At 41.4% G+C, this 26760-nt stretch overlaps 1 protein-coding gene across 3 annotated transcripts; it reads left to right on the top strand.

Moving 5' to 3' along the window:
• The first annotated feature begins 8954 nt into the window (after positions 1-8954).
• DLD (dihydrolipoamide dehydrogenase) lies at positions 8955-23721 on the top strand. Of its 3 annotated transcripts, XM_062491601.1 has the most exons (14): positions 8955-9009; positions 9889-9964; positions 10670-10749; positions 14284-14352; positions 16169-16238; positions 16601-16701; positions 17026-17169; positions 17334-17435; positions 18553-18743; positions 20134-20304; positions 20580-20769; positions 21146-21283; positions 22542-22631; positions 22733-23721. In XM_062491601.1, the coding sequence occupies exons 1-14, from the start codon at positions 8971-8973 to the stop codon at positions 22796-22798; spliced, it is 1527 nt and encodes a 508-aa protein (XP_062347585.1). In that variant the 5' UTR covers positions 8955-8970; the 3' UTR covers positions 22799-23721. The 3 variants fall into 3 exon arrangements, with proteins under 3 accessions (XP_062347585.1, XP_062347587.1, XP_062347588.1); XM_062491603.1 differs by lacking the exon at positions 14284-14352 and having other exon boundaries at positions 8969-9009; XM_062491604.1 differs by lacking the exon at positions 17026-17169 and having other exon boundaries at positions 8969-9009.
• Positions 23722-26760: the final 3039 nt, after the last annotated feature.

The following is a 26760-nucleotide window of genomic DNA, read 5'->3' as shown; positions in this document are numbered from 1 at the left end:
CCAGCAGGGCAGTGAGGACAAATCTGCCCAGCAGCTGTCACAGGAGCATTACCTTCCTGGTACTGCTTCTTGGATTTTGCTTGAAATCAGCCTCAAAAATCCTCAAACATCCACAGACATTCTCTTTCTAAAGAAGCTGAGCCTTGCTGAGCTTATCCAGGCATTTCTGTCACCCTGAAGCTATGTTTGGGAGTATGGCAGCACTTCACTCTCACTCACATAGGCATACCTGAAATGGATGAAGAAAACATCCTTGTGTTATCACCACTGTTTTGAGCGCAAATCCAAAACACAGCCCCATACAAGCTACTATGAAGACACTTTTCCAGCCAAAACCACTACCATGTACTACTACATGTTAAATTAGACCTCTTGCCTCTATTCTTGTTCACTTTGTGAAAAAAAATCATGCTGGTTTGATTTGGTTTAACCTTTTCTTTTTTATCCCTGTATCTTTCTTTTTCTATCCTTCCTTTTCTTATACTTATGCACAAGTAGTTTCAGGCAACGTTTGGCTTGATGTTGTTTTACTACCTGAAACTTAGATTTCTTCATTGCTGAAACACCATCCCTTAGGGCAGAGAATGGTCATAAATCATGCTAGATTGTTGGAATATTATTTAACCTCTTCTTCCTCTATCCTATATATCCTCACAAGAATGTGTGTATAAAGTTTCTGCTTATAAGCTGCAGGTAAAGGCTGCTAGGTTGTTAGGACTTAATTAAATTCATCCTGGATTCAGAGAAGCAACCTCTGACTCTTTTCAGAGATCTGGACTCAGTCTTGCTGAGTGTGAAAGGATTTACTTTATTTTTAACTGAAAGAGAAAGAGAGCCAAGGGAATACAAGACTAATGTAACACTTCTATATAAATTTTAGCACCTTTAAGGCAATATAGAGATAAGCAAGGTTGAACAGACATTTTATAGGAACAAATTGTACCCAACTGATAAAATGTTCTCTTTGACAGAGTAACCAGCCCAGGGTAGATCCAAAGCAGATACGAAATTTTCTGATTATGTTACTAGAGTGGAGGAATAGGTAGCCAGCAGCATTCTAAAATCTTCTTGGGACTCCTAAAGAGCAGGTTATATAGTCTTGTGGATGGCTGGACAGGTGCACAGAAAAAAGACACAGCATATGTGTTCCAACTTGTGCCTGTTCCCTCCACGCCTGCATTTTCTTGCTTACACTGGATACAGGCCTTTAGATGCAGACCTACAAGCACAGAACAGAGGGAAGCCATCCCCTCTTGTCCTGCTGCCTCTTGCAGCTGTTGGCCTCCATTGCTGCCAGGGCGCACTGCTTGCTCATGGTCAGCTTGGTGTCCACCAGCCCCATTTCTCCAGAGCAAGATCACTTTCTCCCCAGGTAGGAACTCAGCCCACACTGTGGCATGGGGTTGGTGCCTCCCGGGAGCACAGCCTGGTTCTAATGTCCTATATTAATAGATTGTAACACAGGAAGACAAGAAAACAGTAATATTGATATAACTAATCTTTATCAATTACAGTTCTTAAAGGGCAAACTGCAGATCAGCATGGGGTGTGCACTTTGGTTTTCACAGTATCAGTTGATCTGCTGTGCTCGTGCTGTACAGTGCCTACAACCTCAACGCTGCAGTGAATGAGGGTGCAGGTGTTTATCACCCTGTTATCACTGAGAAACTTCCAAACTGCACAATGTCATTATGCTTCAGGGAGAACTTTGACTTTCATAAAGCCAAGATGACATAACAATGGAGATTATTTCTGAGACTTTCTGTAGGAGCCAAGAAAACGTCACTGGTTTCTGGTGCAAAATTTCCTTCTAGCCACACTTCCTCCTGCTTGCTCAGGGGGTCTAAAGGTCAGGTCCTGAATTAGGAGAGCAGAGCATGAGAAAACCTATCCCCAGAGGAGAGGTGTACCATTTCTTTGATGTAATACATACCTTGAGGGGTGTCTGTGAGTGAATTGTGTATCTGACAGAGCCCTTGGAATTGAAGAAAATTAAATAGTGCACAGTTGCTTTGTTTTTAATGGCCTTGTTTGAGGAGAAGTTGAGATTTTAGTTAACATGAAAACTTGTGTGGAAACTCTGTCCCAGTTTACATTTGCATGTTTTCCAACAATGGAACAAATTAATTTTACAGATGTCTAAGAAACAGCAAATATTGGTAGTTTTTGGTTTGATTTTTATTGCAAAGCTGAAAATGTAACTGGAATCTTAAAACAAATGAAAGTGGTGTGTTTTTGTTTTACATTGAATATTAACTGTCACTTTATGATCAGCTCTGATATGAACACTTATAAAGAACTTTTAATTGGCATGACATTGAGCACATAAAAAGGGAAACATCAACCATATATCTTTCTAATTATCATGGCAAAGACCTTGAATTATAGGCACTAGGTAATTTTATCCTGCAGTGAATCATTTTTTGCATAACCTTCTAGAAAGAACACCAACTTCTTCCCGTGAACAAACCAGGATCTCATATACAGCATTGGCCTCATCTGTAATCTACTTTCTAATTAAGTCAGATTTTCACAAGTGTAATGGGCCAGGAACAGAATTTTACAAGGGTACAAGAAGTTACTGATATGCAAACTCACGCACTGCTATTGTAAAATAATTGCTACCCAGAAGAAAATCTCATGGCAGGAAATTGGAGGGAAGGACACCAGACAAGGACCTCCCACTGGCTTTCTGCAATACAAATGTGACATATCAAGTTAAGCACACTGATGACTAAAGGGAGGTTCATCTCTGCCTCCTTTGAGGGGCAGCAATACAGCTGTGTCCCAGGGATGCCAAGGGCAGGACCCAACCGATCAACCTGAGATGCTCAAGTTCTCCAGGTCTCTGGATGCCCTCCCTCATTAATGGGATGAGCTTTTTTCTCATCAGCTTTGACTGTATCAAAATTAGATGTTTACTGTACGTCACCTGTGTCCCCTCTCTGCTCAGCTCATGGCAGCACTTGAGCTGGCCATTGGAGGGCAATCCTTGACACCCACCTTGGGATAGGGTGAGTGACCCTCTCAATTTGCCAAACTTTCTGCATGTCCCATAGGATCCCAGAAGACAAGTTTTCTATTAGACCTGCTAAACCAACCCTGACAGCTGCAGCAAGTCCCACAATGATTGCTTGCTTTCTCTGTGTAGTAAAAGCAGAGGCAGGAATCCTTGAAGGCCCCAAGGAAGATTGCCTTGGCCTTGGTGAATACATGTAACACAGGCAGATAGAATCTCCTGGGTGCTTATTTTCAAAGACAGCTCCCGACCATGAAGGGAATTTGGATACTTGCTTTAGGAGGATGGCTTCTCTAGGTGGCTAACATTTAAATGCAAAGAAGTATCACTCCCTCAGGTGAGGCAGCTGGATTCCACCTCACACACAAGCCACTGCCAGGAGCAAGGTGCTGGGTGTTTAACCACGGTATGTGGCAAGGTCTTCAGTACCTAATGGTTCAGCTTGGACCAGTGCCCTTTTCTGGGCTTACCAGGTGGTGTGAGAGAGCCCAAATGTGTCCTGTCACTAGCACCAGCTGTGGTGCCCTTTGTAGGGTCTTCTCTTCAGCTTGAAAATGCTTCAAGCTCCCTGACCCCTTCTTGCCTACGTGTGCTCCTTTAGAGATCCAACTGGAATGTTCTGACCGCTTAACTCTCCTGCTAGCATCTGAGAGCCACAGATCTTTGTAAAATACCTGCACAACAGAGCACATACCAGGCCTCCTGATATGCTTCGTCCTGCCTTTTCAATGAATCTGAGGTATGCTGCTATTTTGCACCAGTTTCACTCACCTTCTCTCCTATTTATACTACATATTTATGTAGAACCTCAAGCAGAGATCATTGACTTGCTGTAGGTTTCTCTGTACTTCTCATCTAGCTTTACTGCTTGAGTGATAGGAAGCTTTTCTGTGCACAGCAGTAAGCTGAGCAGTCTGAAAAGCAGTACAGTGCCTGCTCTGAACAAGGATGCAAAACAAAATGCCACCCCTGTCTCTTTCTGGGAACACTTTGCCCTGCCTCTCACAAAAAGAGGAGTTTACCAAAAGGATTTACCAAAGAGAGGAAGAATAATCTGAAAATGTATTTTCCTAATTACAGCTTTCCAAGGTACAAGACACTGATGGTCACCATCCAGTCCTTGAATGGAATGTGAGTAGGTATTTTAGTTCTGTTTTCTCAAGTCAGATCCACAGTTATAGTCTGTATAGATGGAAAATCTAGATGCATACAAACAAATATGTGTGCTTAGGTACGTACATAAAATATCAGTATTTAATGGAAGAAAATATTCAGTATTTCAAAGAAATAGAATGCTCTACTTCTCTCTAACACATCCTTGCAGCTCTGCTAGTAATGCAGCCATATTGCCCTCTGCTGACTCCAGCCTCTGCTGGCAGCTTTCCTCTAACTCCAGGTCAGAGCCAACTCTTATTCTCAGAGCAAATAACCATGATGCAGGCTTTTCCCTGACAGAGAATTGCAGGATGGTTGAGGTTGGAAGGCACCTCTGAAGGTATCTGATCCAATCCTTTTCTCAGGCAGGCTGCCTAGAGCTGGTGTCCCAGTATCATGTCTGGATGACTTTTGAGGAGCTCTAAGGAGAGAGACTCCACAAGTTCTGTAGGCAGCCTGTACCAGTGCTCAGTCACCCTCACAGAAAAGTAAATGTTTGGAAGGAACCTCTTGTGTTTCACTTGGTGCTCACTATCTCTGGTTCTGCCACTGGGCACCAACTGAGAAGAGCCCAACTCCATCCTCTGTGCACCCTCCCTTCAGGTATTTGTTTACCTTGATGAGATCCCCCTGAGCCTTCTCTTCTCCAGGCTGAACAATCCCACCTCACTCAGCCTTTCCTTACAGAAGAGGGGCTCCAGCCCCTCTGTCATCTCCATGGCTCTTTGCTAAACTATCTCCAGTATGTCTGTATCTGCCCTGTAATGGAGAGCCCAGAGCTGAACACAGCTATGTGGTGCTGAGCAGATGGGAAGGACCATCTGCCTTCTCTTTCTGGCAAGATTCCTCCTCATGCAGCTGGAAACCTGGGAGCCTGCTTTGCTGCGAGGGGATGTTTCATGAATACTCCTGGATGCTATAAAAAGTGGGAGTGTAAACAGGTACTGTAACCTCAGTGCTCATGAAAGGAGTGCCACAACTAAAGCAAGGTGAGGTAGAGTCATGCCAGGAGGAAGGGAACAAAAAGCACTCAGGTGTCCATGGTTTTAAAAGTACCACAGTACTACAGGCAATACACTGTCTTTATGGTCTTTATTACTCAGAGATGTAAAACCTCAAAAAAGAATTTTAACAATCTCCAAACTTCAGCAGAGTACCCAGGCAGGTTCAGAACATTTCTCCCAGTCACCATGACCCTAAGGGACATGCAGTTAATGGGCAGGGCTGTTCAGAGGTGACTACTAGGGCTGAGGTGAAGAGGATGAAGGGATCTAACCCCTTTGCCTTCCCACTGTCCCCATCCACTACTGCACACTTTAATGCTTCCTGCATTCCCCCAGGCCCCCTACCCCTTCTTGCCTGAGTGCTGAAGCAATAACCACATAAGCTGCCTTCCCTTTGGTGGCCACAGTATTCATCTGTACTGAGTATATCCACAGTAACTGGAAGCACCATTCAGAGCTTCCAGTCATTTCTTGTTGCAGGAGATGGTCTTTGTTCATTGCTTGCAGTAACAACATTCTCATGGTGTTCAGATTTGTGTCTGAAAAAAACCTGTAATTTCCCTAGAAATACTCATGTACTGCCTGTGCAGAGAGGAGAGCCCCAGTAGCCCAATGTCCACCAAGGCTGGGAGCCCACAGAGAATTAAAACATGTTAGCTGAGTACTTTCAGTTAGCTACAGTCACAGCAGTTTCGGGTTTTATTCTCTTTGGTTGGCTCATTTGTGATGGTGGGAGGAAATGATGGGGACATGATGCTTTCTCATTAAAATCACAGAATATTCTAAGTTGGAAGGGACCCACAAGGATCATCAAGACCACCTCAAGTGAATGACCCATATGGGGATCAAACCCACAACCCTGGCATTATTAGCACCATGCTCTAACCAACAGGGGTTGAATTATAAAAATATTGGGCACATACAGTCTCCAGCATTGCTGAAGGGCTCATCAGAGAAATCCTTATGAAAAACGGTAGACGAGGAATCCTGCCTGCTGAATAGGGCTTTTCCTTTTTCCCTGGCCGTGTTGGAAATAGCAGAACGCTGCCCCCTGATGGAAATACTGACATATGCAAGAAATTAGTACATCTAGAAAACCTGAGAACTCTTTTTCACGGAAAATATTTCCAATTTCAGGCAAGGTGGGAAATCAGTAGTATGATCTATGCTGCATATAAATTACCTAAAGCCACATTTAAGCATATGTATATATCATTTACATGATATCATATATATTATGATATATATAATATCATGTATGTTATATACCACATTTAGGTTTTTATGTATATCCTAAATTAAAATATTATGTATATCCTAAATTAAGTAGAATTCACTGTAGAAGGAAAATTATTTTGGCACATTGCTATTCTCCCACAGGCAATGAAGGATTTAAGTTTTAAAATACTGATACACTGAGGTGCAAATAACAGAGGCATTCAGGGGGTGCAAGCTATTATTCTACAAGAAAATACAATCTATTTTACAGAAGAAAACATAAATTCCGGAAAAATATACAGAGCATTAAATTAAACCGTGCTAATTATAAAAGCATGTCAATATTCTAGTTCAAATCTTTTCTTGATTAAATAGATTTGGAAAAATTATTCCAAGACACTTGAAAATATTTCCAAAATTAAGTATCTTATATTACATATTTTTCAATGTTTTAAAAATTGAATTTACGTGCATTTCACTGCCACAGAGTCACAGAATCAGTCAGATTGGAAGGGACCACAGTGGGTCATCTAGTCTTGACCTCCATGGTCAAGCAGGGTTATCCCAGTGCACATTGCACAGGATTGCATCCAGAAGGTTCTCGAATATCTCCAGCGAGGGACACCCCAAAACCTCTCTGAGCACTGGCACTCTGTTACAGTGCACAGTCACCTGCACGGTAAAGATGTTCTTCCTCATATTCAAGTGGAACTTCCTGTGCATCACTTTCTGCCCATTGCCTCTTGTCCTGTTGCTTGGCACCACTGAGGACAGGCTGGCTCCAATTTCTTGGCATCCCCCTTTAGATACTTGTATACATTGATGAGGTCCTTTCTTAGTCACCTCTTCTCAAGAAGAAATTTCTTCTAGAGAATCTTCTAGCTCGAGAATAGTTCAATTTTTTCCTGATTAAATAAATTGAAAACAATTATTCTGAGTATTTCCAAAATTATCTTAAATTTTACATTTTTTAATATTATAAAAATGAACGGGCATTTCACTGTCAATTAGATGGAAGAGGTTTCCATCTGAAACATGTAATTTCCCTTTCTCTGTGCTCTTGTGTTGTTCTGATGCAGTCAATCTGGGACCAGGGGCTGCTTTGCTCACCCCAGGGTTCACTTTGCTGCCAGGAGGGTCTGTGAGCTCCCAGGTACCAGCACAGATTAGGATCTAACCTACTTGAGAGGAGCTCTGCTGAGAAGGACCTGTGAGTTCTGGTGGGTGACAAGTCGATTATGAACTGGCAGTGTGCCCTTGTGGCCAGGATGACTGACCAGGGTTGTCCTGGGGTGCATCAGGAACAGTGTAGCCAGCAGGTTCAGGGAGGTCATCCTCCTCCTTTACTGGACCCAAGTGGTATGCTGTGTTCAGTTCCAGGCTCCTCAGCACAAGAGAAACAAGGAACTGCTAGAGAGGGTCCAGCAGAAGTCACAAAGATGATTATGGGACTGCAACATCTGTCTTAAGAGGAGAGGCTGAGGGAGCTGGGCCTGCTTAGTCAAGAGAAGACTGAGAAGGGATATCATCAATACATACAAATGGGAAGTTGAATGTGAATGAGCAGTGCCCTGGCAGCCAGGAGGACCAACCATGTCCTTGGGGGCATCACCAGCTGGGAAGGGAGGGGATTGTCCCACTTTGCTCCGTGCTGGGCCGGCCTCACTTCAAATCCCAGGAGCAGTTTTGGGCATCATAATATAAAAAAAGACATGAAATTATTAGAGAGCATCCAAAGGAGGCCTTGAGGATGCTGAGAGGTCTGATGGAGAAGCCTTATGAAGATTTATGAGGCCTTATGATGTCACTTGGTGCGTTCAGCCTGGCAGAGACTGATGGAAGACCTTACTGTGGTCTTGAACATCCTCAGGAGGGAAATCAAGAGGGGCAGGTACCAATCTCTTCATTCTTGTGATCAGTGACAGAACTCAAGGAAACATCATGAAGCTGAGTTGGGGGGGGGTTGAGATTGGATATTAGAAAAAGTTTCTTCACCCAAAGGGTGGCTGAGCACTGAACAGGCTCCCCAGGGCAGTGGTCACAGCACCAGCCTGACAGAATTCAGAAAGTGTTTGGACAGTGCTCTCAGGCACAGGGTGTGACTCTTGGGGTGTCCCGTACAGGGCCAGGAGTTGGATCCTGATAGGCCCTTTCTAACTCAGCGTATTCTGTGATTCTCTGATTCTATAAATATCTCAAAGACTGGTACCAAGAGGATGTGCCAGGCTCTTTTCAGCGGTGCCGGCGACAGGAAGAGTAGCACCGGCCACGAGCTGAAACACAAGAAGTTCCACCTCAACACGAGGAAGAACTTCCCTCCGTGAGGGTGGCGGAGCACTGGAACAGCTGCCCAGGGCGGTGGCGGGTCCCCTCAGTGGGGACATTCCAAACCCGCCCGGACGTGCTCCCGTGTCCCCCGCCGCAGGGTCCCAGCTCAGGCCGGGCTGGACGAGGCCGCGCCCGGTGCTCGCTCCCAGCCCTGGGGCCCCTGGCCCCGCCCCGCCCGGCACTGCGCCTGCGCCTGCGCGCGTCCGCGGAGTCCTTGAGCGGCCGGGGCGCGGCGGCACCGCCGACATGCAGCGCTGGGGCCGCGTCTCCTGCGCGCTCGCTCGGGTACGGCACCGGCGGGGCGAGGGCAAGGGAGGGGAGGAGGGGCGGAAGGCGCCCCGGGCAGTTCGGGCCTGGGCTTTCTTCAGATTCCTCAGCCCGCCGGGGGCGTGCGTGAGGGCGGGCGGGGCCGGAGCGGCGCCTTGAGGCGGTCGCGGGCCTTGGCCGCGCTCCGCTGACCCCTTCCCTCGCCGCTCGGCCGGGCGGAGGGGACGCGGCGGCCCTCAGGGTCCGTGAGGGGCAGGGAGCAGCCTGCCTGCTGCCGTGTGCCTTGTCGGTGCTGGTGCCCCGGTGTCCCGGCCCGCGGGAGGCCGCGGTGGCTGCAAAAAGCGCCGTCGTCAGCCGGCCCCGGCTCTTCGGACTGCGGTGCTGGGGGTCTTCGGAAATGCTTCCAGGGACATCCTCTAATCCAGTTAGAGTGATCGGCCCTTGATGTGTTTGTAGCAGCTGTTCTGTGCAGTGCCATTACTATTATGTAAAGGTTAAAAAACTTGCCCTCCCGAACCTCGTATGCGATACAGCTGCCTGTTCCTAGGAAGTGGCTGAAGGGGTTAGTTACATAACAAGACTCTACATAAACTCCTGTGGTTGTCTAATTTATGTCATTATGTGGTTTGAGAGCCCCGTATAAAGAGTTGAGAGTTTTGTAGTTAGAGGCAGCCTGAGGTGAGAGTGACCTGAGGGCAGGTGTGGTGACAGACTGAGGTGCCAGAGCCAGGTGAGTGGCAGATCAGCTTCTGCCTCTCATTGCAGTCAGTGCCCACTGTGCTTCAGTCGTGCTGTTCCTGTTTTGGTTAACTGCTGACAGTAGCTGTGTGTTCGTCTGTGTGTGACTGATTTTCCCTCAAGGATAGACATAAACCTTTTTTTTCCCTCCATTTCTAGAGAAGCCATTTTGATCGGATTCATCATGGTGTTCAGGGAGTTTGTGCTGTGCCACAAAGGTCCTATGCTGATCAAGGTAACTTCTTATGAGAAACCTTTTTTTGGACAAAGAAAACCTATCAACCCAAACCCCTACGAGGAACAAAACAGTACTTCAAATTCAGAAACCAGTCTTCCAGGTGAAAGCCATGTCAGGGTGGAGATTTAGATTAAAATTCTGGTTTATTTGCATAATTTGATTTCAGGATCACGCTGTAAATAAAAGTTGAACTTCACCATCACTGTTGTTATGTTAATTAATATTCTGAAAGAGACAGTGGTTGTAAAATAGGAACTTGGTACAAAGTTCATAGCTCCCACTGCTTTATAATCAATAGAGGTTGCACAGATACCTATTGCAGTCATGTTTTCCCCTTTATAAATTTGTGGCATTCAGTAAGCCTTTATGTTTTGTGCTAATCATCAATAGAAACTGTGTTGGAAAAAATGTTATAATAAACTATCAAAACATGCTGGCTTTAGTTCTTAGAGGCTTTAGAACAAGAAGGATGGGAAATTCATTTTCTTGATGTCATTTTACCTTATTTTCCTTGTGAAATTTAATGTTGGTTATTTTTCTTGTGGAATGAATACCTTTGCACAGCCTTTCCCTGTGTCCAGAAAGTTACTTTCAGATATGAGGTGCAGCTTCCTTATCTAGTCCTGTATAATCAATCTGCGTAATTCTTGTTATGCAATTATTTTGCTGAAAAAACAATAACTCAGCTGTTCTGTGTTTCAGTTGATGCTGATGTCACAGTTATTGGCTCTGGGCCTGGAGGATATGTTGCTGCTATCAAAGCAGCTCAGCTTGGATTTAAGGTGAGACCTCACTCAGGTAGCAGAAGACTTATCCAGGTGAACTTGAAACTTGTCTGTGTGCTACTGTAATTCTTCTGTCACATCTTGGGCCACCAGATGCTGTTGACATCTTTTGTTAATCTTTCCTTACCTTGCTTACCCAGATTAGGCAGAATGTGAAATGGAGTTCCCTGCTACTGACAGAGCTGCTTAGGACAGCTTAGTTTTGGTTGGAACTGATAATTGAGGTGGGCTTACACTCTTGTGAGACAGAAGGTGGGAAAACGTTGCTAGGAAGGAATTTTTATCTCAACAGAGGGAAAAATGAAGAGATAATAACTGACAAAAAGATCACTGGAAAACTATTCTGAAGAACAGACTGAGGGAACTCAGAAGGGGAAAAAGCCATATTCAGCTGATCTGCTTTTTGAATGTGATTACCAGAGTTCTACTGCCATGTGAGAATTTTAGAGGCAAAAATATGTGTGTAGAAGTACTGTAGTATCTTAGCTAAATTTCTGTTCATCTCTGTTGTTCTCCCTGTTGCCTTTGAACTTCTTTTGGAAGAGGCAGTTTGTGTCTGACATATGCTAGTGGTGTTTCATTTAATTAAGTATTGTGAGAGTTGTATGTGTATCATATATTTCAGGTGGTTTTAAACTTACAGAAATGCAGAATGTGACTTCAGGTTTGTTTTTTTGTTTTTTTTGCCTTCACCTCTTAGTATGAGACCAGTTGACACTCTTGGCACTGCATTATTTGGTCATAATGGTCTGGAACGCTGAGGAGGTGATGCTAGCTGTCTTGAGCATGTTTCTGCTGTTTGATATGTCACAATGTTTCCGAATTACCTAAAATAGACTTCCTGTCTGAAATGAGCTGGTTTGACCACCTGGTAAGACAAGAACTCGTGGTGATGAGTTCCAGTGAAGTGCAGGAATGGGGGCCTACACAGTGTGTAGTCTTCATCTTTCAGTATTTTCAGAACTTGGCTGTACAAGGCCCTGAGCCACCTGATACATGGTAGAACCACAGAGTGGTTTGGGTTGGAAGGGATGTTAAAGCTGTCCTTGTTCCAACTCCCCTGCCATGGGCAGGGACACCTTCCACTAGAACATGTTACTCAGAGACCTCTCCAGCCTGCCCTTGAGCATTTAGGGATGGGGCATCCACAGCTTCCCTGGGCTACCTATTCCTGTGCCTCACCACCCTCACAGTAAAGAATTCCTTCCTAGGAGCTGATCTAAATCTATGCCCTTTCAGCTTAAGGCTGTTTCACTAAATGTCCTTTGTGAAAAGTCCCTCCCCCTTTAGATACTGGAAGGCTGATGTAAAGTCTCCCCAGAGCCTTCTCAGCATGTCTTCACAGGAGAGCTGCTCCAGCACTGTTATCAACTTGGTGGTCTCCTCTGGACTTGCTCCAGCAGGTCCACGTCTGTCTTGTGCTGGGGGCCCCAGAGCTGGACACAGTACTCCAGATGGGGTCTCATGAGAGCAGAGTACAGGGGAGGAATCACCTCCCTCAATGTCTTTGGTGTTGACTGTGTTTGGAGAAGGAGGTTTGGCTATATGGCTTTCAGAGGAGGTCCCTTCAAACTAAATTTGTCTTATAATTCTGAGTGTTGTCCCTCATTGGTCAGTACTCCCACAGCTGGGTGTCAGTAACATTTTTTGGGTATCTTTTAGCCTTCTAATGTGCAACTGTACCAAAATGTAAATGTTTGAGATTCCATTAAGTTGTACATCTGCCTGTGACCTAGTGCAAAATAATTGAATTGTCTTTACGCATCTTTGTGAATTGCTATTTTGTCATAATAAGTACTCTTGCTTCTGGATGTATGTGGTTACTTGGCTAGCAACCTGAGATTAAAAGGTGCTCAGTGCTACAGGTTTTAATGAAGATTGTGGCCTTCTGCCATGTGAGTTCATGTTTGATTATTCTAAAGCTATTTTTGTGGCTGGCTGTAAAGTAGCTTTTCTTGGAACAGTACTGTCCTTGAATCCTTGGTATCTGTGATTAACAATAGGATTCTGTACACAAGAGTGTTAAAAAGTGTCCTGGATTCTATTTTTTATCATAGTAAAAAATAATTCTGTTGCACTGTTTCACAGCTAGTTAGAGAGGTGAAAATGCTTAGGTGAAAATGCATACTTATGTATGTCACCATTATTGTTGAATAATGTGTTATGTTTTTGGTGTCCTTGAGGAATGTAAGGAGATGTTTTTAGCAGACTGGCAAGAAGATTGTATAATTACACCATCCATAGAAGAACCTGATTCAGCTCTACTGAATTACTTAAATGACAACTTTAGTGCTATTTCTGCTAGGACAAGCATTGAATCCTTGTATCACCCCCACAGCATCCCATGTTATTGCCAGTAGTGTTCTCTGGATATTGGCTTTCCAAAAGCTTTGCTTGGCCTTGTCAGTGAAGTTTATATAAAATGGATGAGGCCGATCATCCTTACTGGGTAAAGGTAGGAGCAGTCAGGTGCTGTTTGATCCATGGTACAGCTTTTAAAGCCCTTGTATTGTGTTTCATGTATTCATGTGCTTAAAAAGAGGAAGGGGACATAGAAGGTAAGCATGTCTGAGAATGTTCCTGTGATTTGATTAGGTGAATTCTGCTCTTCATGTTACCATCACCCCTACCTTAGCACAAAAGCAGCAGTTTAAACAAATTGCAAAAGGCTTTCACCTAGGTAGTTGCCTCTCAGTGGACTGGAACTCTCAAGAGTGTGAACCAAGGAACAATTACTTTGAATATGTGTTTGCCTTCGAAAGAAAGAGATGCCAATTCCTTTGCTTCTACAAAAATGGTTTGTGATACTCTCTCCCCTACTCTCTCTCCCAGTGGTCTGTTTTTATATAAAGTTTTGGCAGTTGTTTTTGTCCTTTGCACACTTTGATGTCAGTTTAATGAGAAGGAGATGAAATATTTTCCGTCCCTGTTGGTATTGACCTTATTTTTGTTTGGTTTTGCTGTACTTGATTTTTGTTTTCTTTCTTTATAGGTGTTGATAAAACTATACAGCAGTGGGAGGAAATATTGTTAGTGGCTTGGGGGGTTCTGTTGTTTTGTTTGCTTTGAAGAAAATATTGCCTCATGGGATTTTAATATATGCTAGTTCACTTACCAGTTGTTTTCATGAATCTTCACATGATCTACATGTTTTACTTTTTGCAGTTTTTTCTGTAATTGTTAGGGGGACATCTTTAACTGAGTGTTGTATTTATTATTTACTTTGTAGATGTTTGTAGTAGGATAGCATTTGTCTGAAAGTATGAGTGGTGCAGTGGCTGTCATTTGGTAGAGAATTTGGTTGCAAAGAGCTATTTTGTGGATTTTAAGTTAACAAAACGATGAGGGAAGGGAAATGTGAGCCGTAAAATAAATCTAGGGATGAAATTAATGGGACATTTGTAGAGGTAGAATTATTAGACAAGTAGGTGAATATCTGTTATCAGTTCTAAACTGTGCAATAGCCTGTAAGGAAACAGGGACATAACATTACTAAAAAATTCTTTTTTTTTCTCTGTTCTTTTTCCTCAGACTGTCTGTGTAGAAAAAAATGCAACGTTAGGGGGAACCTGTTTGAATGTTGGTTGTATTCCATCCAAGGTAAGTGTGTGTAGTTTGTCATAGCTTTCTTAAAAATAGCTGACATGATGTGTTTCACTTGGAAGGAGTTTCTCAGGATGGATGTACTTGTACAGAATGGCCTGGAGGATGAGGCTGGTGGTGCTTGTGTGGGGTGATGTGGAGATGTGGAGAGAAAGAGCTGAGTCCAACACATGCAATCTGAAAGAAAGGAGAAGCAAGAAGACATTAATAAGAGCTTAATATTTGCATTGCCAATCCAGCTAAAAGTAATTTTAGACCTTGGCCTTTGTAAGAACAGTGCTGTTGCTGGAGAATCTGCTTCACTAGCACCCAGCAGATGAAGGAACACACTGCTAGTGCTGGGTTTGTGATGGCTGTAGTAATAGAAATTCTTAACAAGATCTCTCTTTACTGTATTGATGTTTCTAATCCTTTTACTCAAGAGGTTCCTTTAGCATGGGAGGAGAAATACACAGTCTAAATACTAAGTTAAAAAGTTTTAATAATTTTTCTAAACATTTTAGTAATAATTTTAATGAAGTTCAGAGTATCTTAGTCTATTGAAGCACCACTCAAAAATGTTAATCCACACAATGTTACCTTGTAAGTTTGAAACTCTGCTAGATCTATTTAACTAACTTCTCAAGTCCCTTTCTATTTTTTTATCCTTTAGAGTTCTTATAAAAATACTGTTGAAACCATGGCTGAACTTGAATGCTATCTAGAATTCGTTTGAATGGCAATAAACTTGAGAAGTGGATACGTAGGCTGTGTACACCAAGGCAATAACAAATGATTCAAATATTCCTTTCCAGAAAATGATCCAAGATAATACATTGGCTGTGGATTTTTTTTTTTTTTTCTTTTCTAGTTGCTGAAGTCTTAAGTGGTGGTTGCATCTTTTAAGTAATGTGGATGATACAGATTTGGGGCTGTGACAATTACATGAAGTAGAGAAATTACTTTTAAAGTAATGGATAAAAATGATAAAAGTGTAATTATCTTATTTTGATAGTGTTAGTTTTACTCTAGCATATGTAGATAAGGCAAGTATTTCAAAATACCCTTCAAGTCTTTTGCTGTGCCTGCTTTAGATTTAAGTCTGTGCAAACTCACACCATTGTCCTTGCAAAGATACAGATAATTTCATATTTGGAGTGGCTATAAGAAATAACTAATTTTCTTAGTAAGATATTGCGTTAACTATATTGTTATTTCTAATAAAAATGCAATGATCGAGGTTCTGAATTTGAAGCTACTAATCTATGGCCATCTGTATAAAAACTACTCTGATTTTGTCTATGAATTTGGAATATCCATGTACCTGAGCCAGCTCCAAGCCATCCAGCTTCAGCTTGGCTGGCTATGCAGTTACAGAAACTTCAGCACAAACCTCAAAATTTAACTCACATATGTCTACACAGGTTAAAATCTTAACAGGTATTTTTTTGTAGATTTTCCTTATCCTGTTTTGCTGGGTCCATCCATCTTCTCTTTGGTCATCAGTCAGAATTACTTTCCTCTACTTGATCTGTTCCTTTTTTTTTTTAATATCTCTGTGCAGTAATTACCAATTTCTGTGGTGAAATGAGCAAAAAGGATGGGTATGGATTTAACTGTTTTCTGTTTCTGTGTAAAATATGTAACTTGTTGAATGTTTCAGTAGGAGCTACTGTGTACAATTTCTGTGACTGAAATACACCTTTTCAAATATGTACATGTCCAACTTAATAGTGAGAACATTTTGCAAAAAGTGTAATTCTTTTTCCTTATAATAAATAACTTATTCTTGTGAATGTATGTCCACATTCTCATTTTTGTGTGTCTATTTTAGGCCTTGCTGAACAACTCACATCTGTATCACTTGGCCCATGGAAAAGATTTTGCTAATAGAGGAATTGAAAGTGAGTGAAGTGCTCTCATGTCTGTTATATGAGTGATGATTTCCACCAAGAAGTAAATTTAATCTTTCAAATCTCATTAGTATGGTCTTCTGCTCTGAAAATTTTTGGTGTTATAAATAATATTCTTTATCTGTCATTTGGAGGCTTAGGGACATGTCTGCTCTTTGAATTCTGAATAATGGATTGCTAAGTTATAGTGGAAAAGTGCAATACTGATTTTCAGCATAGCAGTTGTTGAATGTGGCCTTTTGGCAGGGCCATTCAACACATATTTCTGTGCCAGCTGTTAACAGTGTTGAGGTTAGCCCCTTAACATTAACACACTGCAATACCTGGTGTAAGTTGTTTTGTTTTAACCATAGTTTCAGGAATCCGTTTGAACCTAGAGAAGATGATGGAACAGAAGAGTAGTGCAGTGAAGGCCTTAACAGGTGGAATTGCTCATTTATTTAAACAAAACAAGGTTAGTTTGGATTCTCTACTGAGGTATATTCATTTTTTTGATCTGAATTTCTTACATTTTACATTTTCATATTGCCATATAAATTAGAATAACTGATATGACCAAAGCAGAATTTGAATGCCTCTCTTCTAGAAAACTTTTAAACGTCCCAGTGCTTTCATTCTTAATCTGCTTAAAGAAATAGTATACAGTTACTTTGTGATTTGTACCAGGTAGTGATGCTGAGATGTTTTAGCAGCATCTCTAAGAATTAGTGAGATTCAGGTGAAATGTAGCCTAACTTACATATTTGAACCTGACTTCACTGTGCTCTGATTGCTAAAGGTTGTACATGTATCTGGGTTTGGAAAAATAACGGGCAAAAACCAAGTCACTGCAACTAAAGAAGATGGCAGCACACAGGTTATCAATACAAAGAACATACTCATAGCCACAGGCTCAGAAGTTGCACCCTTCCCTGGAATTACTGTACGTACTGGAACTTAATTGTACTTCCTTTTTAGTGTCTCATAGCCACAGATTTTAATGTGTAATAATGGCTTGCACTTGATTGCACTTCATGTTCTGTGTGTTCTGTATATAATATGTAAAAGAGATTGTAAACATCCCTCTATGCATTTCTTTGTCATTAGATTGATGAAGATAACATTGTGTCATCTACTGGTGCGCTGTCACTGAAAAAAGTTCCTGAAAAGATGGTTGTCATTGGTGCAGGAGTTATTGGTGTGGAACTGGTGAGAGGATATTTAAACCCTTGACCTTTAATTTGTGAAGGAAAAAGATGTAGTTCTTTGTCGTATTTGATGGTTTTGCTATGATTTAACAGTTCAGTGAGTTGTAGTGAATCTGTTCAGATTTCATAGCCTGCTTGCTCAGTTTTCTACCAGAAAAGCTGGGATAAGTGTTGGGTCAGTACTTCTGCAGCTGGTAAGATAAGCAGAGAAAAGAGAGGAACATACAGGGCCTTGCCTATTTATTTTTCTCTTTTGGAGGAGTATGGATGTGAGGGAATGCAAGAACAGTCAGGATAAATTCTTATTTAGTAGTTAATCTTAAGAGATGTTTAATGTTATCTGATGGTATGTATTCTATCAACCAAAAGCGTGGAGACTTTGTAGTTCATTGTGGTCTGAGTCCTTTTCCCTCACACCTACACTTTTCAAAAAGAATTTATATTTCCTGGTCTTGCCGCTGCTTGAAGCTGTGCCCATCTGCCAAATGGCTGCTTAGCCTGCTGATCATTAAGCTGGGAAAGAGTAAGCAAAGTGAAAATCTGTGTTGGGTACATGTGGGTCACTGCAGGAAATAGGATGTGCATTGGTTTTGTTGGTGAGGCTGATGATCGTGGTTAAGTGTTTATTTATAAAATATAGACAGGAGCAGCAGTGGCTCCTTTTTGTTGCATAAAATTTCCTTAATGTGATATTGTTTTGATTAATTAGTAGTGGTATTAGAGCACAACAAGCAATTCCCTTTGGGTTTTCCTTTCAGATTCTTTGATTTTGAATTTCTTCTATATCTGTAATGTAAAACATCCTTGAATTAGATTTAGTTATTTCATTAGCTATTTCTTTAAAATATGACCTGAATTTGGTCATGGAAGTTTTGAGTCTGCAAATAAACAATGATATGTTTAAAAAAACCAATAAATTGTTTAAGTCTTTTCCTGGAAAGGCTGGAGAAAGTTGAACTTGTTTTATTTTATGCTGTTGTGTCTGTAGAAACTGATCAGTTTGCTGTTATATGTTATCCTGCTTTAGAAGAGTTTACAGTCTGTTGTTAATATTAGAGTAAAAGCATCTGAAATTTGGTTTTCAAAATTTCTTTTTACCTGTGTTGTTGTGGCTGCAGGGTTCAGTTTGGCAGCGCCTTGGTGCAGATGTGACAGCTGTTGAGTTCATGGGCCATGTTGGTGGAATGGGAATTGACATGGAGATCTCTAAAAACTTCCAACGTATTCTTCAGAAGCAGGGGTTCAAATTTAAACTGAACACCAAAGTTACTGGTGCTACCAAGAGACCAGATGGAAAAATAGATGTAGCGTAAGTGTTTTAACATAAAACTAAAGGAATGTAAAATACATTCTTCCTCCCAGTCAATCAAACCTATTTAAAAATACAGTCTGATATTTTTGAGCAGGAATGGAAAATAATTCTTTAGTGCAATTAAATGTTTGTCCCCCTTTGTAACTTACAGAGCTCATGATTTTGGGTTTATTAAGTCCTAAGTTGCTTATACAGGAGAGGTTCCATTGACTTGAAGGCTTGCTGGCATAAAACCATTGTCATAATGGGATCAGTAATAAAAACAGAACTCTGAATCATTCTTTTCATGGAAGAGATTTGCTTCTGGTATAATTAGCATAAATACTATGATTGTTCATACAGTCATTTCCAAGCCATTAACTTTTGGCTACATACTGGAAAGTCATATTGTCTTAGGGTAATCATGGCAGAGATATTGTTCTTGAACAGAAATAAATGAAACTCCCCAAAGAGTCTATTTTAATGGTCATAGTTAAGACCTTTGAAGTTTTATACGTGAACAGTTCATACAGAAACGCATAAAACAAATTTGCTTTGTAAAAGTCCATATGTATGCACTAGTTCTGTTTGTGTTAATGGCTTCTCTATGCAAAAGCTAGTTAAAAAATGCTTGATGTTACTTCACATAAATAAGATTAAATGTTTTTTTCACTGGAGACTTCATATGGTGACTGTTGCTTGCTGAATCACTGTAGCTTGGGATAGTCTGTCATCGATCTGTAAAGGTGTGCAGTGCAGGTTTACAGTCTACCTGGACTGTAGAGGTCCAGGATTTGGGTTTCTTTGCATGCCATGCTAAGGCTAGTTGGGTCTCTCATGTAGTATGTTTCTACTTTTAGAGTATCTTGGTTCAGAGTATTTTTTTGGAACACCCTTCCAATTACCCTCACTTTCCATGCTTTGGTTCTTGTGCTTTCAGAGTATGTGAACCGAACTTGTTCTGGGTGCAATTAAACACAAGATGCACTAGAGGGATGCATGGGATGCACAGCAGCTGTTAACAGGTGTTTGGTTCCTGGGCCAGAAGAAAGTCTACTCAGAATGTATACTTACACATACATATGTATACTTGGGGTGGCAAGTACTCGGCAGCAATTACTTTGCTGTATGGATTTGATCTTAGCAGGTCATGCTACTTGCTGTTGAAAATACACCCTGAATTTCTCTCTTAACAATAGTTAAGAAATGGAGTAAGAGGTGTTGCCCCTTCCTCCCTCTTCTACTGCTGAACTCTTGCAAGGAGGAAGCATGGGGCAGGCTGAATGAAGTGCTTTGGGTGCCAGACCCAGCCAGGGGGTCACCATCTTGGGTCATATTAGTTACTAGCCAGAGAGAGAGAAGGCTGCAAGTTTACAGCTTAGCATTTTTGCTTCTTATTTTGCTCTAGTGTTGAAGCTGCTGCTGGTGGCAAGGCAGAAGTAATAACTTGTGATGTGCTCCTAGTTTGCATCGGTAGGCGTCCTTTTACAAAAAATCTAGGTCTTGAGGAAATTGGAATTGAACTTGATAAGAGGGGAAGAATTCCAGTCAACAACAGATTCCAAACCAAGATTCCAAAGTAAGTAAGATTATTTTTTTCCCTTTTTTTAATGCAGAACACTTATTTTTAAAGTTTAACTTACTAAAGCACCTCTGGTTTTTAATAGCAAAACATATATTCACACGTACCTCTTGAAGTGAGGTCGTTCTGTGGAAACTGCTAAAATCAAGTATTTTAATCTGTCTTGATTAGGGTTTTCAGTAACGTGTTTCAAACAGACTGTTATGTAAGGTAGCCCAGGTGTGCTAGGATGTTTTTAAACAGTGTCTTGTTCTGTTTCATTGGTCTGATAGCATCTATGCTATTGGTGATGTAGTTGCTGGACCTATGCTGGCCCACAAAGCTGAGGATGAAGGCATTCTTTGTGTAGAAGGCATGGCTGGAGGAGCAGTTCATATTGACTATAACTGTGTTCCCTCTGTGATCTATACTCACCCTGAAGTGGCCTGGGTTGGCAAGTCAGAAGAACAGTTGAAAGAAGAGGTACTGATTTTCTTTTCTGACAAAAACTATTTTCCCATCTTGGGCCTGGTTTCACTCTCTAGTTGTTTACCTAGCTACTTGTCCAAATTTCTGCATTTGAATTTATTGCTTATAGGGTGTGAGTGAATGATGCTCTTGTGCATGCCGCTCTCCTAAGAGCTCTAATTCTCTTTGATGACTTGCATTCTGTGATACTAATAATTGCTTGTTTGCAAATCAGTCTTTTTTAGTACACTCTTACACCACTTAGGGTGATTGTTCATGTATGTTCCTCTGTGTCTCCTGTTGTCGTTCTGTATTGATTTTCCTCATGTATGTAACAGTTGCTTACCTTGTTCTTGTTGGTCATTAACTCAGTGACACATCTATTTTGCAGGGTGTAGAATACAAAATTGGGAAATTTCCATTTGCTGCAAACAGTAGAGCAAAGACAAATGCTGACACAGATGGCATGGTGAAGATACTTAGTCAAAAGTCAACAGACAGGATGTTGGGTGCTCACATTTTAGGCTCAGTAAGTACCATCAATTGTGCTTTCTTGGCCTTGTAGTTCTTTTTATATAGTGTTGCATAGTTGTTGGGTTAGAAGTGATGGTTGTAAACAGGAAGGTTTGAGTTCACCATACTTTTTTTTTTTTTTTACAGTTCTGTTCTGCACCCCTGCCCTCCTTCCCACTTTTTAGTTACTTTGGTGTAATTAAAAAAAGAAAAGATCCAGCTTGTTTTTTTCCTCTTGAATTGCTATGGTTATTTGGTTTCTTTGACCAGTTTTGTATGGTGAGGTTTTTTGATAGTGGTGTTTGTTGTGGGGGTTCTTTTTGTTTTGTTTTTATGAATGCTGCCAAATACTTCAGAGAACAGCAGAAATTGTTGATTCAACTTTTGGAAGTTGAGGGAGCTGAAAAGACTGTGTGGCTTTTTCACTGGTGTTTTCTTTGTTTCCTTCTCTCCATCTAAAGACTTCAGCAAAGGTGGTAATCTTATGCTACACTCACCAAATCTGGGGTCAGTAATTTGTGGAACTTAAGAGTAAAAAAACCTTTGGGATCTCCCCTTTTTGAGGTTTTTTGGTCAAATTTAGACCCTGATCTTTCTCTGTTGTGTTTCTTTGCGGTAAATATTTTTCTTTCTCAAAACATGTTTGCAGAAATACTTCCATACATTTTTGTGTATAGCTTTCTTTAAGAGAAACAGCAAACTGCTATCAGTAAGATTCTATGCTAGTTACTTTCTCTTGCAATTGCAGTAATTTAGAAACCAACATGCTTTAAAGGAAGCACAGCTTGGTCTGTCTCATACCAAAAAATCTAATTTTCTTCATTGGGAAAGGACTGGGGAGAAATCTTATGGTTGTGGATCTGGGTGCTAAAATGTGAGAGGAGATTTAACTATTTTTGACTCCTCAAAGATATATTCCCTTAGTAAACATGCATAAATGAAGCAAATAAAAGTGAGAGTGTAGGTGTAGTGACATGATTTTCTTTATCTAGTTATCTATTTAACTTTTCAGGGGAGCATTGAAGTTTTGAATAGGTTTCCTTCCGTGGAAAAATGCCCACCTTTTGCACAACTCTCAGGAATGAGAGAATAAATACTCCCATTAATGTTTACAGTCACCAATAGATTACATGACTTACATTAGAACACAGGTGAAGTGCTGGTTAAAGCATAACTTTTCTTTTTTAGCAGAAAATGCTTATTTATAAGCTGTTACTGATTCAGCAGAACCTGGATAAAAACTTGTGCTAATTGCAAATACCATTAAATTACAGGGTGCTGGTGAAATGGTGAATGAAGCTGCCCTTGCTATGGAATATGGAGCATCTTGTGAAGATGTAGCCAGAGTTTGCCATGCCCATCCAGTAAGTGTTTCCTAAAGGGACTGTTCTACACCATTGCACAGACGTGCTGTTACTCCATGTAGCTGTTAATGACTTGTAATTTTTGTGTTTGCTCTCTGCAGACGGTGTCAGAAGCCTTCAGGGAAGCAAACCTAGCAGCATCCTTTGGCAAAGCTATCAACTTCTAAAATAAAAGAGCAGCTCTTTGTACATATATAGTACATCTCTGAAAATGGACTGTGGGCCCTTAAGGAAGGCTGAGTCTGAAGATTTTAAGACTGACTTAAGTGAATATCTTAATTTTAAACATCAGATATTTAAACAAGTAGAGTTTGGAACAAGTGGAATTATCCAGTGTCTGTAAATTAAATACTTAAAATTACATGTTTATTTACACAATGAATGTTGCAGAAAAGCAGCCTGACAGAACTCTTTTCTTTTTCAAAACCAAACATTTTGCTGCTGCATGGGATTATCAGGTGTGCTGGTCAAAACTCTGGATAATTGTCCAGCATACCTTGTGTTTTCTTATCTGAAGTAGTGATACAGTAAATCAGTTGAATGCTGGCACTTAAAATGCCACTGTCACTTCCGCACAAAAATGTGTTTCCTTCTGAAGGGATTAACTTTGGTATTTAACCTACTTCTTACATATGAGTACCAAAACTTGCTTTGACCTAGTAGTGTCGGGATGTTGGGAGAAGAGGGGCTCATGTAGATCAATTAAAATGATACTCACTTTTTAAAGAGAAAATTACTCCGTGTGATTCTCCATGTCATGTTTTCATATTGAAAACTCATAAGGGGAAGAATTGAGTGCTGATTGAGAAATGTAAGATTGAAGACAAATTCATGGTACTGCTACCTAATCTTTTTTGGTTTTATAACTTCCATTGTCCAGCTCTCTTAAACTTGAAATGCTAAAACTGGGTAGTGAAGCAGTGTTTGCTGTCAAGTGCTATGACATAGAGAGTTACTCTGCACCTTCCACATATAAGGGCTGCAGTGTCAGCTCTCCACACAATTAAGACATACTTTATTATTTTCTGTTTTCTATTTTGTTCTCTCTGTCTCTTCTGTAGCAAGAGAGCTTAATAAATATTTGACATGGCTGGAGAGTCTTCTTGGATTTTGTTTGCTCATTGGATCCTTGTACTGTCTAGGTTGTTGATTATGTGAGGAAACTCACTAACAGATGGCATCTTTGGAAGATCTTTAACATGTATATGGAGCATGCCCAAATCCAGTACCTCATTTTAACTTCTCTTCCCAGGTGCCGTTATTTTCTTTTGCCAGGCTCTTCTGCCTTGAAGAAAAGCTTAATACCTGCTGGTATTGTGCATGTCTTTTTTCATTACGCCAATGGAATGAAAAGTGCACATTCAGAAAGTGGTGCTAAAGCTACTTGGTTTTGTGTATAGACAAGATGGTTGTATCTTTATAGCTTCTTATTCAAGTCTTGATCCATTATCCATAGTGAGTGATGGAGACGGATGCCAGCATTACCATACCAGTTAATCAGCAAAACACCAGTGATACTCTTCTTCATTGAGATTTATTTTCTTAACTCCTACTTTAAATGTAGATGGGGTTAAAGCATGACACCTCATTAAGCTTATCACCATCTGATTCATGGGTATGCTGGGTTAGTGAATTCATGTGGATCTGCTTCAGGTGTTTGTAGGAAGCTGCTGAATGGAAAGCAAAGACAACAAGGCAGAAAAGATTGATTCTTCCAATAGATCTTGGCATTTCAGAATCACTTCTAGCTTAACACAGGTAAATGGTAAGTGTTAATCATGTGATTTGCAAGTCCTTCCCAAAAGCCTTGCTCTTTCAGAAAGCTTTGTGTCTACTCCTTCTAACTCCTGAATACTTGCAGCAGTCTTACTGTAATTCATTCTTGAGGTTCATCAGCTACAAAAGTTTGTATCTCATGTAAAATGAAGTTTGAAAAACCAGGGAAACTTAAAATCAACGATATTACTAAGTCTGTACTGGAGACTATAGTTTTCCAGATGCTTAAAAATAAAAATCAAGGCCTTAAAATTAATATTGTTACTTCTCACTGTTGTTCCCATTCTAGTTAAGTGTACAAAAGAGTGTAAAAGTGAAATGAGCTGCTGGGCTACCTGTCAGTGATCTCATGGCCCTTAGGCCCAAGTGCTGCCAAACTGGCATTTTTCACTCAGCTGCACTCAGCAGCTTGTGTACTGGCAGTGAACAATGCATGATGCTGCCGTGATGATCAGTTTCTTCAAAGGACTTCTTTTTTTTTTTTTGTTTTGGTGTTTGCAACCTCTGGAGCTTAGGGGTAATTATTTATTTAACCATAATGCCCTTCATTTTGCTTAGGTGCTGCTGTATCCTGCTGTAGTTGTCCTGATTTTGATGTTAGTCAAGGTTAGATAAGGTGTTGGTTAAAGAACATCGATAGAAGCCTGGGGTCAGAGTTAGCAGTCCAGATGTGCAAACACATGGCAGTTTTGGCTGCTGACTTGTGTAGCTGATGAATGTAGCTGTGAATCAGTTTGTGCCATCCTGTACAGCTCTCTGAAGGTGCACTGTAATACAGAGAACTTTGAGCTGAAGTTAGGGTGAACTGGATGCTATTCTTGCACATCATTTGTGTCAGGCACAGGCTGTCCTTAGAGCTGTCTGTGTACTGACTCACCTGTACTGTCAGGTGCCATCTGAACTTCCCAGAAAGGCCTAATCTTCCTGAAATGTTTCTACTGTAATGCATGCCACATGAGGAACCAACAAGAGGAGCTTGAGGCTTTGTCCCAGTCCCATACATTTGACATCATTGGTATAAGTGAAACCTAGTGGGCTAAATCCCATGAGTGGCATGTCTATTGAGGGGTCAGGAGGGCTAGGCAAGGCAGAAGAGGCAGAGGAGAGGCACTGTATGTAATTAATAGAAGGGTTAGAATGTTGGCAATGGCACCTTTAAGAGCCTCTGGGTAAAGAATCAAGGGGCAAACAAATAATGCAGGTGTCATTGTGGAAGCCTACCATAAACTTCCTGGCCACAATGATGATGATGCAGATGAATTATTCTTTGAGGAACTACGGCATGCTTCCAGATCAACTCTCCTTGACCTTATGGGGAACTCCAACTTTACCCAAAATTAACAGGGAGCATTATACCTGGGCCAGAAGATGCCTAAAAACCTGGATGATAACTTTATGGGACAGGTTCTAAAGGAGATGACTTGGAGAAAGGCCCTCCTAATCTACTGCATGGTAATAGAGTGGATCTCATAAGTGAAGTTGAGACTGGTGGCCATCTTGGCCACAGCAACTACAAAGGGATCAAGTTTAAAATCCCTGGTGGCAGGAGGAAAAGTGCCAGCAAAACCCCAGCCCTGGACAGGAGAGCAGAACTTCAGGCTGCTCAGGGAAATTAGTAAGGTCCCCTGGGAAAATGCTTTCTCAGGTGCTGAGGTTTATCAGTGCTGGTCACTTTTTAAACATCACCTCCTAAGGGCCCAGGAGCAGGCACGTTGTAGTGTGGGAAGTCAAGCAAGTGAGGCAGAAGGCCAGCTTAGCTGAACAGGAATCTTCTCTTGGAAACAAGATAAAAAAGAAAGGTGTAGGCCCAGTGGAAGCATGGTCAGGTGTCCAGGGAACAATACAGAGATGCTGCTGGCCCCTGCAGGGAGAAAATCCATGTGGCCAAAGCTCAACTGAATTTGAAGTTACCAAAACTGTGGGGGACAACAAAAAGAGTTTTTTCAAATATACTAATATCAAAACACTTAACATTGTCCTGTTGCAGGATGAGGATGGTCATGTCACAAACAGGGTCAGGGAAAAGGCAGAGGTCTTTAACATGGTCTTTGCCTCTGTCTTCAACACGGATGATGGGCCAAGGGGCTCTCAGTGCCCTGAGCTGGAGGACTATGAATTGTGCAGGATGTGCTGCAGCTGGATCCCTACAAAGTCTATGGGGCCCTTATGGGATTCATGCAAGAATCCTCAGGGACCTGCTGTCTGTTTATTTTTTTTAAGCAGTTTTGGTAATCTGGAGAGGTCCCAGGTGACTGGAAACTGGTGAAAGTTGTCTCTGATTTTCAAGAAGGGCAAGGGGGACCCCAGGAATGGCAGTCAGGGGTCTGTCAGTCTCACTCTAATGCCTGGTGGA

The sequence above is a fragment of the Cinclus cinclus genome, chromosome 4 (assembly GCF_963662255.1).
Source record: "Cinclus cinclus chromosome 4, bCinCin1.1, whole genome shotgun sequence".
NCBI classification, from domain to species: domain Eukaryota; kingdom Metazoa; phylum Chordata; class Aves; order Passeriformes; family Cinclidae; genus Cinclus; species Cinclus cinclus.
Note: the sequence above shows the minus strand (reverse complement) of the source record. Positions and strands in the feature narration are given on the sequence as shown.

Excerpts from the sequence above, each read along its gene's own strand:
- DLD (XM_062491601.1), top strand. The coding sequence starts at position 8,971 with ATGCAGCGCTGGGGCCGCGTCTCCTGCGCGCTCGCTCGG. Across the intron at positions 17,436-18,552 it reads GAGTTATTGGTGTGGAACTG|GGTTCAGTTTGGCAGCGCCT; the intron begins GTGAGAGGATAT and ends TTGTGGCTGCAG. Across the intron at positions 20,305-20,579 it reads TTCCAAACCAAGATTCCAAA|CATCTATGCTATTGGTGATG; the intron begins GTAAGTAAGATT and ends TTGGTCTGATAG.